The sequence below is a fragment of the Neurospora hispaniola genome (assembly GCF_033458365.1).
Source record: "Neurospora hispaniola strain FGSC 10403 chromosome Unknown B0T23scaffold_4, whole genome shotgun sequence".
Classification (NCBI taxonomy): Eukaryota; Fungi; Ascomycota; class Sordariomycetes; order Sordariales; family Sordariaceae; genus Neurospora; species Neurospora hispaniola.
The window spans coordinates 162,502-176,389 of NW_026944409.1; the positions used below are offsets into that span (position 1 = coordinate 162,502).

The 13,888-nt window shown below is 52.0% G+C and overlaps 5 protein-coding genes and 3 non-coding genes across 8 annotated transcripts; 3 read left to right on the top strand and 5 right to left on the bottom strand.

Moving 5' to 3' along the window:
• Positions 1–647: 647 nt before the first annotated feature.
• B0T23DRAFT_378895 (uncharacterized protein) lies at positions 648–1,706 on the top strand. Its single transcript, XM_062837118.1, has 2 exons — positions 648–1,577; positions 1,643–1,706. The coding sequence occupies exon 1, from the start codon at positions 1,064–1,066 to the stop codon at positions 1,439–1,441; it is 378 nt and encodes a 125-aa protein (XP_062692500.1). The 5' UTR covers positions 648–1,063; the 3' UTR covers positions 1,442–1,577; positions 1,643–1,706.
• Positions 1,707–2,741: 1,035 nt separating this feature from the next.
• Positions 2,742–3,436, bottom strand: B0T23DRAFT_133091 (uncharacterized protein). Its single transcript, XM_062832221.1, has one exon. It carries the CDS (start codon positions 3,149–3,151, stop codon positions 2,771–2,773), a length of 381 nt encoding a protein of 126 aa, XP_062692501.1. The 5' UTR covers positions 3,152–3,436; the 3' UTR covers positions 2,742–2,770.
• Positions 3,437–5,734: 2,298 nt separating this feature from the next.
• B0T23DRAFT_316738 (uncharacterized protein) lies at positions 5,735–6,305 on the bottom strand (the record flags this gene model as incomplete). The annotated part of the gene is made up of 2 exons (XM_062834951.1): positions 5,735–6,033; positions 6,218–6,305. Coding segments are annotated over 2 exons (387 nt in total), but the record flags the coding sequence as incomplete, so codon positions are not given.
• A 1,079-nt stretch (positions 6,306–7,384) lies between these two features.
• On the top strand, positions 7,385–7,476 carry B0T23DRAFT_t164. Its single transcript has one exon. It is a non-coding gene; the product is annotated as a tRNA-Glu (tRNA).
• Positions 7,477–7,891: 415 nt separating this feature from the next.
• Positions 7,892–7,962, bottom strand: B0T23DRAFT_t223. The gene has a single exon. It is a non-coding gene; the product is annotated as a tRNA-Gly (tRNA).
• Positions 7,963–8,056: 94 nt separating this feature from the next.
• B0T23DRAFT_412237 (uncharacterized protein) lies at positions 8,057–10,424 on the bottom strand. The gene is made up of 2 exons (XM_062839477.1): positions 8,590–10,424; positions 8,057–8,511 (listed from the first exon to the last, which is right to left on the bottom strand). Exons 1-2 carry the CDS (start codon positions 10,131–10,133, stop codon positions 8,334–8,336), a joined length of 1,722 nt encoding a protein of 573 aa, XP_062692503.1. The 5' UTR covers positions 10,134–10,424; the 3' UTR covers positions 8,057–8,333.
• Positions 10,425–11,614: 1,190 nt separating this feature from the next.
• On the top strand, positions 11,615–13,687 carry B0T23DRAFT_441395 (uncharacterized protein; the record flags this gene model as incomplete). The annotated part of the gene is made up of 3 exons (XM_062840772.1): positions 11,615–11,688; positions 11,747–11,956; positions 12,013–13,687. The coding sequence occupies 3 exons, from the start codon at positions 11,615–11,617 to the stop codon at positions 13,304–13,306; spliced, it is 1,578 nt and encodes a 525-aa protein (XP_062692504.1). The 3' UTR covers positions 13,307–13,687.
• A 94-nt stretch (positions 13,688–13,781) lies between these two features.
• B0T23DRAFT_t222 lies at positions 13,782–13,853 on the bottom strand. Its single transcript has one exon. It is a non-coding gene; the product is annotated as a tRNA-Gly (tRNA).
• Positions 13,854–13,888: the final 35 nt, after the last annotated feature.

Sequence of the window (13,888 nt, forward strand, 5' to 3'; positions counted from 1 at the left end):
GTTACCCCTGACTACTTAGGTAGGTAAGTACCCCTTACGTAGGGCTTAGTCGTGCGTCAGACGAATAAGCTTCTCCCCCGCGTGTGTACACTGCATGTACGACCCTACAACCCTCGGCCTGTTCGAACGTCATGCTGTGAGACCCTGTCAGACGAATAAACGACCTTTTTGAAACCAGCGTCATCATTGGTAGACTTTAAAAGAACAGATGACTGGAGCTGATGGTTCCACCGCTTTCAGCCCTCTCTCCCATTCCCTGGGTCCCTGTTCTGGACTGGTACCTACCTCTATGTACGCAGACAGCTGCCGTGTAAGGCGAGATCAACTGCCGTATGAGGCGGGTCTGGAGGAGCTGATGCGGGGAATAAGAATAGCTGCAATAATGCAGTGCCAGGCGAGAATAGATTGCGCTTATCTCACTTCTTGGAGGTATTACTCTGACCGTCAGCCTGGTACGACTCGGAGTTGTGATTCGGTGTTCAACTCTGAGCGGCGGCGCGGAGATGAGGTTTGGTCGACTCTCATTGGCCGTATGCTGTTTTGAGAAATAAGGGGCGTGGTTTTTTGACGTAGACTGTGATTGTTAGGGGTTCGCAGAGCTGGTTGATGAGGTTGCTCCAGCTTCACTTGGTGAAGCACATGGTGATACGAGTCAAGGCAAGATTCTCTACCTAGGTAATAAACACCTAATATGGAGGGAGGCAATGTGGTATTGAAACATGATGTAAGAAGCTATTCCTGGTGGCTGTCGTTGATTCTCGGCGTGGCAGTTTCGATGACTGGTGTTGGAGTGTCCAAACTCCAAAGGTGGTCGAAGAGGCGAAGGCGATGAGCGCGTCAAACTTGGAACCCGTTTCGAGACACCCAAGCATTTTGATCACAGAAAGCCTTCGACAACACGTATAAAACGATCAATCCCACTCTCTCTTCGATCCAGCTCTTCTTCCCATCATCAGCAACTTCCCCTTCCTTCACCTCCAATCCAAACAACCAACCCAACCAACCAAACCCACTTCATCCTGTCCCCATAAACCTCAACCAACCCCCAAACCCAACCTTCAAAATGCACCTCACCACATGCACCCTCCTCACCACCCTCCTCACCACCCTGACCATCGCCGCCCCTGCCCCTGCCCCTTGGCCCGCTCCCGAGGCCGCCCTCGAACCCCGCGCCCAAGACCTCATCGACCTCTGGAAGAACAAAAACTTCCTCGACCTCAAGTTCACCGGCTCCGCCAACCCAGGCGACTGCAAGAACCTGCCCTCCAACTTCAACGACATTGCGTCTTCGGGTAAAGCCAAGGCCGGGTTCCGGTGCACGATTTGGGTCGATAGCAACTGCAGGGGTACGGGGTTCAGTTTTAATCAGAACCCTGGATCGGCGAGTTTTCCGGATTGGATCAATGATAAGGTGAGTAGTTGGAAGTGTGTGAGGGATTAGGTAGTTGTCTTGGGTGGGGTGGGCTGGGTTTTGGGTGTTGGGTGTTGAGAGGTCCGGTTGGGAGGAGACTTAGAGATGAGAGTTGAGATGAGGCTTGAGACGAGAGTTGGTTGTAGGCATGGCTGTGATGGGATTGAGGAGGGGAGGAAAGTAGGGGAGGAAAGGAGGGGAGGAAAGGAGGGGAGGAAAGGAGGGGAGGAAAGGAGGGGAGGAAAGGAGGGGAGGAAAGGAGGGGAGGAAAGGAGGGGAGGAAAGGAGGGGAGGATAAGGGGAGGTTGGGAGGAGAGGATGAGAGGGGGGATATGTAAGGGGAGGAAAGAGGGATGGGTATGAGAGGTAGAAGTTGAGAGTCGGGTACTGGGTGAACGACTCAGAGTGTCGAAGTCTGGTGTCGGAGTGAAGAAGGGGAAAAGAAACCTGTTTCTTTTACCCCGTACTGTCCTGTTCTGTTCTGTCCTGTTCTTTGCTTTTCTTTCATTGTTTTTTGCCCCAGTTTGTACTTAACCCCCAGCATGCTACTTCCACTTTCGATAAAAGGCCTTTTACACACCTCCAGTCCGCCTCGGAAGATTTTCGTGCAGTGATCAAACAAAACACGGTAGTGTAGACAGTTGAAAGAACATCATTCATCAAACCAATCCCGGGGAACAAGAAAAAATCCTCTCATTGAAACAAACAATAGTAGTCTATGGGGTATCAGAATGCATGTCACAAACTGGTGATTAAAAAAACAAAATCTCCAATAAAAAAAAGGAAAAAAAAAAAAAAAAAAAAAAAAAAGGAAAAGAGAAAAAAAAGGAAACCCAGTAGGACGAGGAAAAGAAACTGCAAGCTTCTTACTTCCCCTATGTCCTCCTCGCCCCGACATTATCATGGTATCTCAACCCCGTTCCTTTCACTCAATCCCAGCACGGTCTCCGGATAGCTTAGCGGAGCGCAGCCGTAACTTCGACGGGTACGCTGAGAGATCCAATCCTTGTGCGCGCTGCCAGACAACTTCACGCCTTCGACCCCAGCCCTGAGTACTCCCTCACGGGGATATACCAGGAATTCTCGAGGACGCAGGTGCGTTGTACGAAGATAAGACAACATGAGATCAGGTCAAGACTGCGTGAACTGAGGCCAGGCCAGGCCTTTCTCTCCGCCCATTGGAGTCCATGTCATGTTTGTTGCGCTGTCTCGCTGTGTAGGTTGGCTCTCGTTGCTTCTTAGGGATTGACAGTTCCGTTATTCGGGGAGCGCTGCTCTTTCCGCCATGCGCAGTCCAGTCTCATTAGGATCCCTCCCCCTCCCTCTCTCTCCCCCTCCCCATTCTTAGGTAGTTGGCACCTAATACCTAACACACCGCCAACTACTAGCCCGATCATTGATCCAATCCGGGAACCTCGCGCCGGACCCCCGATCATCAAAGGTAAAGTTCCACTTGTTGGTCCGGCAATTGGCATCAGGCCACACCGTGCAATGGTACCCGGGCCGGGCGCGGCCGCTGCTGAGGTTGTCGTTGAAGTTGGGCGGCAGGTTGACGCATTGCCCTTCGTACGCGGAGCCCGTGTACTTGTTTCCGTAGTAGTTGGCGTTGACGAACATATCGACGATGTCCGGGGTGTTGGCTTGTTGGTAGTAGTTGTACTCCGGGGCGGGGGCGGCGAGGACGGTGGATGGGGCGGCGGCGGTGATGCCGAGGGTGAGGAGAATGGTGGTGAGTTTCATTTTGGGTTTTCTTTTTGGTCTTTCTTTTTTTTTTGGTTAAATGGTTGGTTGGTTGGGTTGTGATTGCTCGTTTGCAGTTGGGAGGAGAGAAAAAAGATGATTGGTAAGTAGGTTGCCTGGCTTTGTTCTGAGAGTGTGAAGCTAGGTACCTTATCTGTAGGTAGCTAGCTCGTGGTGATGGCGTTTGTCGGTGTGTGTGATGAGAAAGTCCGACGGAATTCGGAGCAGATGGAGGATAGTTTTATACCTACCCCGAGGTTTTCTGGCGCCTCACTCGGAAGCACCGAGGGTAAGTAGGTGTTGATGATCATTGATCTTCTCAACTTACCTGGCTGTACCCACTTCCGGGACTGGGCAGGTAGGCCCTCTTGAAGGTCAAGAGGAACTTGGGCACACTTTGCCTCCCTTTCCTGTGCTTCTCACGACATCCTGGATCCGAACCCAAAAAAAACCATGACCATGACCGGAAACCCAAAGCTTCACCACCACTCATGGCGTCGACACCCAAAACCGTAGCGAGATAGACCCTCCACTTTTCTTGGGTGTCGACGTCATCGCCTGTGCCCTTTTCTATATTGCAATTTGAAGTGAAGCTATTGCCATGTGTGCCGCCGGTTCCATGACCGCTGCGGCCTTCAGCATTACCGCTACCGCTACTCGACAGTTAATGATGCGTTTTTTGGTACATTGAACTTTGATCATAGGGCGAGGTTGAGGGAAAGCTTCCACTTGGCATGATACCAAGAAGAAGGGGCACACATACAAGGACATCTCCCCTAGCCAGAACTTACTTACAACTAGGTAGGCATAAACGAAGGGTAGGACCTAGGTCAGGCTCACACAAGCCCATTGATACCTGACTGAGGAGAACTCCGAATGCCTTCATGTTCGTGATCTGCTCTAATCAAATCAAAAAATATGGACCCTTTTGAAATGGACGTTTTCAGGGGGAACCACGCTGACCCTTTCCTGAACCGGGTTTAAGCGGGAAACGTCCATCAGATGTGGGGTTGCCCGGTATCCAGTTCACACCTGGATTTTCCCGATCCTGTTGGAATGTCCCGATTCTGAGAAGAGTTTCTGGAAATGAAGCATTTTTGGGGTGGGAAATCTCGTGATCTTTTTGGTCGTCGCCGGATGTAAATAATGGCCCAAGAATAGCAGCTCCTCTCACGTAATCAGCTTTGGTTGGGCGTCGTCGTCACTCCGAGTAAAAAAGGGGCTTTCCAACCAAGATCATCGTCTTGGCTGCCGTCCAACCGTAGGTAGTCAGTCTAAGGCCTAAAAAGGCAAGCCGAGTGCCGAGCAAGCGGTGCTGCCGCTTGTTCACAGGGAAAGAGACAGAGAGAGAGAGTGTGTGTGTCTGTGTGTATGTAAGGGCATGTCCAGTGCTGCAGTACCATGGTGTTGTGGATAACTTACCTTAACCCATGGATCATCATGCGGAAACCGTTCCGTACAATTTGGCGGGTGTGGTGCGGTCAGTGGTAGTGTGGTGTAGGATGAGAGGGGGGGTTGAAGGAAGGGTCCAAAGGGTCCTGGGGTGGTGGGTAGTGTAAATTGCGTGGCAGATGCTGACGTTCAGATGTGAGGTGGTGATGCCCCGTAAATCTAGCAGATCTGTGTTGTTTGATTGGCTGGAACTGGTTCAGCCGCCAGCGCCAAGCCACATCACCGCTGCACCGCTTCAAACCCCAAATACCATGGTGTGTGTGATACGAGGGCTGACACAAGACAGTTTGAAATACTTCAGAAGAGTGAGGTAAGCATGTGTAAGTGAAGACCTGGGTAATCAACCGGCAGAGGCACTTGTTAGTGTTGAGACTTTTGTACCTGCAACTGATCCTGTCCTTATTGTACTCGACACATGAATGTTAAGCTGTTGTCGTTGTACGTTCTGGAATTTGACAGCTTTCGACGTTATGAAGCAGTTCATGAAGATAACCAACTCATTACAGTGACGTAGTTGTTACCCAAGCAAGTGACATGGTAATGTCTTCTTGGACCCAAAATGTCAAGGGGTAGGGAAGATGATTGGGTAAACCCAACCATGGGATTCTGACAGCGGACACTTGCCCAAAGTCGATCCCGATGATCGAGGAATCGAAATTGTCGAACTCGGGATATCGGCAGTATGAGCAAGGGGGCAAATAGCACCTTGATAGAATCAAAAGGGGATTGACACAGAAAGACAGGCGCGCAGGCCCCGGTGGGAAGGGGAAGCTGGCCGGGGAGGAGATTGTCCATCGACGCGCGTCTTGCTAGCGTATACAGTCTTCCTTCAATCCTCGACGAGACCGTCCGTGTCACCTGAGGGTGAGATGAGGACCGTCTGCGGCAGGGTGTTGTAGATTTCCGATCGGCAAGACGTGCCCGTCCTACCAGTCATGGGAGCAGATTTCTAAGCCGGTAGGCATAGGGACCGCGCATTTCCTGTCATGGGCACTCGCCGACGCCAGTCGCCATTCATCCAGATGTTCCTCTCGTTGATCCTCCATGTCCAGTCGCTCCCATTGTTGCATCGGTCACACAACGGCCTTGCCTCAAAAACAGGGTATGAATTTTCAGACTGTCATCATGAACCTAATGCCAAGGCCAGACGGCAGCAGTCTTCGTATTCGTGCTACAGGAGTCTTGCTTTGCTAACAAATCCGCCCCAGCCCGAAAAGTGGTGATGTAGTCCGGATCATGGTGTAGTGGCGGTGTTGTAGCAGCCAGAAGTGCTGAATGTTTCCAATCCTCTTCTTCCGTCAAGCCGCCACTGCAGCGATAGCGACAGCGGCAACAAAGCAAGCCATAGTCGTCCACCAATACGTCCTCGTTGTCGAAGAAAAAGAACCGCTGAGTCTGAGCCCGAATGGGGGCGATCCGCTTATTTAAGCCTAGAGGGGGGGGGTAATTGTTAGTACCATGTCTTGTGTGTGATCGGTCCAAGTGTGAGGTGGTAGTGGTGGTAGTAGTGGTGATGAGTGTGGTGATGAAAGGGACGGGACGGGAGCGGTTGGATGTGGTCGTGGTGCTGGTGATGATGCTCGTAATCGGTATCGGAGACAAGCGTAGACGTACTTCTTCTTGGGGCGGAGCTGGTTGGTGTGGCCGCACTTGCGCTTGCGGCAGTTGGTGGCACGAGGAGGGAGACGAGCGTAGCACTTGCGGCTGTTGCGAGTCAGTCAGTATTTCCGTCGCTGGATGTTCGCTGTACCTGCTGCCAGGCAACAGAGATTCGTCTGGTGGTGGCGGTGAACATACCAAATCATCTTGTCGCAGTTGAACTTCGACGCCAACTAAAGTAACAAAACACCATGGTCAGACTCTGCATATTCCTCCAATAACAATGTCATCGGTCGTTTGATTCATGGTGGCGGTGGTCGTCGGTATCGTGGTTGTCTTGTTGTCGTCGAAGTCATCGCTGTCGCCGTTGCTGGTCATGCGGCCTTTGTCGTGATGGCGTCTTGTCGCCTTCTTTCTTTTTTTTCGAGGGAAATTCGTCGGTGATTTTGGTGGGAGTCAACAACGGGGGCTACTAACCGCCTTGAGGGATGGTTCAATCATCTTGACGGCGACAGTTAGTACTGATGGTCAAATTGGCAATAACTGGTTGCTGCTCAACGCACCTTGACGGATCTCGAATGGGCTCCTCGTAAATACCGTTGTCGCTACACTTCGGAGAGGAGGATTGAGTTTCGCGACTGTCATTGAAAATTCACCTTGTGTGCGGTTAGTCAGCAACCATTCTGTGGGGGCTTGCGAAGCGCACAAGGTCACGCTAGTCCACTTTTGGTTTAAGACTTGGTCTGTGCCCTCCAGTGTTCGTCTGGTTGCCCAGGGCTGGACGCTTGGTTCGTCCATTTCTTGGCCTCCGCTCGCCCACCTCCGTGTTGCCCGACCGCGTCCGACTTCGTCATCAACAGCCGGTCCCGATCACGCCGGCTTTGGTTCCGGACGGTCGGGACTGTGTTTTTCGACGTCGTTTATTTTCCATATTGCATCATCTGACGACCAGACAAATGGAATATCAAGAAAACATTCAAACCACTGTTTGCTCTCTTATTTTCTCCAAGAAGCACCAGCCAGCCCTCAACCCGCTCACACCCTCATCCCGGGAACCCCAAACCAAACCCGCTCTTCCGCTCCACCCACACCACAGAAAATCTGCCCTTCATAAACCCATTTTCCTTCAATGTCTCCCATCATCCAATCGGGACCATCTCCTTCAGATCTTCGCATCTTGAATCGGGTATGGTGTAGCGGTAACATCGTTGACTCTCACTTCTTAGGAGTGACTGCTCTCTCAACAGCCCCGGGTTCGACTCCCGGTATCCGAGTCTCAATATCTTTTTGCGTTTTTTGTGGCGTTCCTTTTTTCCTTGTGCTTTGTATTGCCATCTCCAGTCTGGAGCAACAAAGTTCTTTTTTTGTTAAGGACCTGTTGTGTGTGCACGGGCCAGGAGAGGTGGTTGTGAAATACTTGAAACAGCCCGAGAACACAACACAACGGTGCTGCTGAAGGAAGGAAGATCCAAACAATCAACAAATGTTTCTGCACTTTCACTAGGTAGCTTGCGAAAAAGTAGATCCCATAGGATAAGCTACGTATCCCGTTATCTGAGAACTACTAGGCGAGCACAGAAAGAAAAAAAAAGAATAGATCAGAGCCTCTTATCATGCATGCCGTGCTGGCACTTTAGTTGTGAAACGCAAACTAGAGAAAAAAAAAAAGTGCAAAAAGAGAAACCGAATTGCGCCAGCCGCGAATCGAACGCGGGGCCCATCGATGGCAACGATGGATTTTACCACTAAACCACTGGCGCTTATTGGCTGTTTCTGTGACCATTTCTGACTTGGCTTTTTCAAGGCAGCAGAGTCCTGCCTCGTGTCATAGCATGCCATTCATCTTGCAATCTACAACGTGCCTCTTGATACGACAGCTTGCCATGAGTGATTGCAACACATTCTCTATTGAAGTTATATCTCATTCTTCCTGATGCTGTCTGAATAATACCTCTTCTTCCGCTAAAACCTGTGCAATTCACCGTATTTCATAATCATGTTGCCGCTGTGAGTTATATGCATCTTTGCGTTTGTCCTTGACGCCCCATTGAAGCCATGCTGTCCAGCTTTTGTACCATGCATCTTTCCATTCCATCTTTCATATATATTATAGATGACCACTGCTCCTCCATCAGTCCAACCAGTCTTCCGGAGCCTCGAATGACGGATCATCGAATGGGTCCTGAAACGGATGTCCTCCTCCCGGAAACTGCATGCCTCCCAAGATGAGTTCAGCCAGCTCGTGGTCCGGCATCAGACCCTCAAGAGGATGGTCCAGAATATCTTCGTCCATCAAGTCATCGTCGGGGCTGTTTCGCGATAAAGGTCAGTGTTTCGTTTCCTCATGCAATTGTCGAGTTGAATGGTGGGTAGAGATGAGTACTCACATAGGCTCCATGTTCTCCCTCGACAGCGGGCAGTCGCTCACGTTCGGATTCATAAAGAACTTTTGGACTTTGGTCGCCAGCTCCGTCGCCCCATGATCCTCTGGATCACCCATGAACCACTCCTCCAGCTCCTGATCGCCGTCCTCCTCGCCCATTCCTAGCGCCATACCGTAGATGGATACCTCCTCCATCAATTCCGTCTTGAGTTCGTACCGCAGCTCCGGCAACAGCTTCCTCCACGAGGTCGTGACGAGTCGCATATCCCTGAGTTCCAGCCTCATCAAGCTGTCCTTATGCCTGACCACAAAGTCCGTCAACTCCTGCCTCTCCGTCTCCAACCCTTCGAGCTTCAAGCTCTCCAGGTTCGGGAAGGTGTGGTTCAGCGGAACGACATCCTGCAACCTCGCGGGAAAGATGAAGTCGTTGTCTTCCGCATGGTCCATGAACCCGATCGACAATACCTCCAAGTTCGGCATGCCTTTTACCAGATTCCGAATGACGCCCGTCCTCATCAGCCCCTGGCACCGGTAAATCTCTTCCATCACGTCGATGCTCATGTTATTCATCTCGATCGCGTCCGCGCGCTGGAAATCCTCCGGGTCCTGGCTCGGCCCAGGGAGCACAAGGAGCTCGAACCGCGTTAGGTTGGCCAGCAAGTTCCCCATACTGTGAAACCCGAAATTGCCCAACGCCTCGTTGAAAAAGCTCCAGTGAATCAGTCCCGCGCAGAGACTCTTGAGTTCGATCCCCGCCTCCTTCACAGCCATCAAAATCGCCCGCAAATGCCTGACCCCTTCCTGTCCCTTTTCTCCATCCAACTGCGTCAGACAATCGAGCTTGTCGAATGGCGTCCTGCAGTTCCTCAGCGCGTCGCTCTTCATGGGACCGTTCCCGCCATTGGATGAACTCGAAGAAGAAGTCCCGCTCCCCACCCGAAACTCAAAGTCGCTGCTAACCATGACCTCCTTCAGATTCGTCATCTTGCCCACCACTTCTCTCAAAATTTCATAATCCCTTTCGTCGCGCATGATTTCCTCCTGCGCCTGATGCACGCGCTTGTACTCCTTGTAACTCTCCCTCACCTCCGCCTGTGGTTTCGGCGGGCGATTCGCCTCGTCGCACGCATGGCGCGCGTGCATCTTGGCCCGTCGCTTCTCCATGCGCCGGCATTCGGCTATGTACTGCTTGAGCGAAAGCCGGGACGAAGGCAAGAGGTCGCATCCGTAGATCAGGGAGCGCACGAAGCGCGGGTAGATGGGGTGCGAGGCGATGGAGCGGAGGGCGGCAAAGTCGGTCGTGTGCAGGTAGAAGACGAGCTCTGGCAGGGCGTGGCAGGCGCCGATTTCGCCGAGGAAACGGTTGGTGAGGCGGAAGGAGCGGATGGATTTGAGGGGGAGGTGGGCGCACACTTGGTGGAGGATTTCGGGCGGGAGGTCGAGGAGGGTGAGTTTCTTTGGTGGGTCATGTTCTGAGGAGGAGGAGGAGGAGTCTTGCATTGGTGTGTCGTCTGTTTGTTGTGGTGTTTGTCCCTGTGGTTGGCTCATTGTGTCGGATGAAGGATTTCCTGGAACTGGAACTGGATGTCTTGCGTGGTCTGTTTCTGTTCCTTGTTGTTGTTTGGTGGACTGAGATATTTCGATTCAGGTACCTAAACTTGATGAAAGAGTGAAGCCGTGTATGAATGCTTCAAGGTAAACTACGCGTATATACGTCTAGTGTGGTAGGTAGACCAGGAAATGGCTGTTGATGGTTCCCTGTTGAAGATGGAACACTGAATAAAGTGAGGTTGAGGAGTCTAGAAGATGGAAAGTTAGTATGACAAATGGAGAAATTGGACAGGGGTCCTTTTGAGGCAAGATCGATGTCCTCGGCAGTGGCTCGTGCTTTGCAGTCCCAGCGCCAACTTTGAGCCACGGATCCTGACTGTGCATCTCAGCCTTACAGCGGCCAGTCGGCAGCAGCTGGTGGGGGCTGTCATACATTGATAAAGACAACCGATAACAACCAAAACCTGAAAGGAAGATGCCGGGTGGAGGAGACGCGGTTACGTTACCGGCAGCAGCGTTACACAATCTTTCATCGGCCGCTGAAGGATTTCCACTTGGACTTCACTCCATTAACTTACAACATCTCAATCTCAATAAAGTCGGACTATCGGCCCTTACATCGATTTACGTCATGACGAACCATCATCCCGTCTCCTTCTGCCAGTGCGCGCCACGTTCTGAGTGGGTGTTGGGAGCACTGAGTGCGGCCAGACTTGTGCATGCGGGGCCAACACTCGCACGGTGACCGGCCTTATCATGACCCTCACCGAGGTGAACTACTTACCTAGATGAAGACCATTTCGAAACTGCTTCCTTTTATCAATGTTTGCCAATCCCACCGACCTGGTTTAGAAGCTTTCACTACCTGAAGACATCCATCTCACTCCGGCGCCTCACCAGTGCAGTGCCAACAGTCAGTTCAAAGACCGCGGAAACCGGCGAGCAGGGCCGCCAACGAGACAAGGGACAATGGATGCGGATATCCATCAAAGAGCCTCCCTCGGTGACCTGCATGAACCAACAAGGCCTTCCAAAACACGACGCTTCCGTTAGCAGCAGACCTTTTGTTATTCTGCACCTTTTACAAGCGAGCTCTAGCACATGGAGGTCTGGAGCTCGGCGCAGCCCTCCCAAAAGCTATCGGAAGCTCCTTTGTTCAAAAAAAAAAAAAAAAAAAAAAAACGTTGTGTACGCCCCACGCTTTGTTCGGCCAACATCCATCCCGTCACTCCATCATGGACTTCAAGGGCAAGTGCTTTTGTCTGCTAACATGCAAGTTCATGTTGGTGCTATCGTTCCTTTGTCCATGGAACGAGCTAGGAAAAGCTTAGAGTTCGGTTGGGAGCTAGGTTTCCATTGCTCAAGCTTGTTTTTATATATGACCTGTTCAAGATGGCGCTAGATCAATCTGCTCGTCATCTTTTCCTTAGTTCCAATCTCCACTCGATACACACTGTCACTTCAAAGCTTGACGAAACATGGCACTCGGTACTATTTCCAGGATTTTCCGTGAAGTCAAGGGCCAGAATTCCTACCAAAGCGAGTACTACGTGTGAGTATCTTTTTGTCCAAGCCTGAATTTGGTCATGCAGTGGACTGATGCCGAGTAGCGTGCGCCAACCAAGCCATCGCCGCCGTTCCAGAGCCCGCTCCGTTGAAAGAACCTCCTCGAGCGAGTCGAGGCCAAGGAATGAACACCATGTGCACGAGGTAGAAATCCACCGAAAGCCCTCCAGACGGCACGGAGACAGAGAGAAGAAGGTTCGGAAAGAGTACGAGTACCGCTACGAGCTCTTTCAGGACGACTCGGAAGCCGAGGAGTAGGTTCCACGCCCACGATTTGGCGTATTATCTCCCACTAATCTTTCCACCACAGCAACGACGATCTCAAGCACGTCTCCTGGGCTCAATGGCCTGACCTCCATACTCAGCTCAGCGACCATCAGGCTCGCCAATCAGCACCCGAGCATCATCGAGCTCCCGAGCCCTCATCCCAGTTCAAACCCCAAACCGACAACCCCGACCTCCACCAATGGATCTCCGCCGAGCTCGCCCTCCTCTGGTCCTCCATCGACCAACTCCACCATCAACACAAAGAACGCTCTGCCAACTATGACCCCTGTCTCCAACAAGCCATCCTAGCGTCCTATGCCACGTTCAAGCAGGAGCAGATTCAACCTTTGCTCGATGAGATCGCTCGCCTCGAAAGACAAGGGAAGGACTACGAGGAGCTTGTGAAGGAGCTGTTTGGTGTCATCAAGGGATACCAGGTCGAGCTGAGGAGCGTGTGGGACAGAGAGGAGAGAGAAAAGAAGGAGAAGGAGGAAAAGGCCGGCAGAGCAAAGAGGGAGAGGGGGAGGAGGCACGATGAAGAGGCTACACCACGAAGGCGAGAGTGGGAGACGTGGCGAGATCTCTCTGGGCCTACTCTGGCTGGAGTAGCGTCGGGATCAAACCCTTCTTCTCCGACGGGAAGTGCCCCTCCGCCTTATGACGATGGGCAACTGCCGCCAGCCGAGATTCCTGCTCCAGCTCCAGCTCCTCAGTCCGTTCCTATTTCTACGGTCCCTGCTCGCCCACCGAAGGAGCTCGAACATCCGCAGCAGCCGAGAGTCCGCTTCGACGAGTTCCTACATGAAATCCCCGCGCCGCGCATCTACACCGACGACGAGTACGAGTACGGACCCCGCGATCACCGCCGCCGCGAAAGGGGTAGAACCCACGGCCATGATCATCACCGCGAACATGAATACACCTACGACCGACCGCGGTCTTCTTCAAAGGAGACGCACATCCACCGTGATCGTGATTGGCAGCACCCCGACGATGTTCGCCACGGGCACGGACACCGCCCTCTTGACCGGGACCATCAGAACGACCGCCATCCTCGCCGGCATCACCACGATGACCGGTCCGAGCGCCGATTCGATGATCGCTTGACTGATTGGAACATCCCAAGCCCAAACATCCCAGTCCCAAGCACCCACTGGGACTTGCACCCCCGTGGTCCGCGATCCGCACGGGACTTTGACGCTTACGAGCTCAGGACTAGAAGCGAGCCTCGCACCCGTCGACGGCACTCGGTGAGCTACTCCGCGCCTTCGCAGGTTGTCGAGAGGGAGGGGGATAAGTACCCTAGGGGGTGGAGGGTAGTAAGGTTTGCTGCCTGATTGGTATCACCTAGAGGTGTGGAAGGTCGTTGGTGACGATTGACCAGACGGAGGCGAAGGCAGAGGCGCAGGAGTTCAACTTGGCTGCGATTTCTTTGTATGATGTTCACTCTGGTGCAAAACTTTGTTTTTTGTTGTCGAATTCTGCTTGATGCTTTTAGTTTTTGAATAATCATGTAGACGTACCTGAAGTCCAAAAGACCTTGAATCCCATCGTGTCAATGAAGTTTGCTGTTCCTAACCGTTGACACACACCTATTGAACATGATGACCGTGCTTCTGTTATGTCTGGCACATCAGGCGACGTTGCTGCCTTGGCGTGCTTGCTTGCGTGGATAACACGGAACCTCCAAATGCAAAGATAGTAGAAAATAATATTACAAGAACGAAGAAAAAAAAAAAAAAAGAGAAGACGAAGATAATCGAAACTGAAGAAGAAAAGCAAAAAGAAATCATGAAAAAAGAGACAAAAAGTTGCGCCAAGAGGGAATCGAACCCCCACCTCATCCTTGGAAGGGATGAATCCTAGCCGTTAGACCATTGGCGCTTATTGTTGAAAATGTCAGTTGATTTGGGCATTAT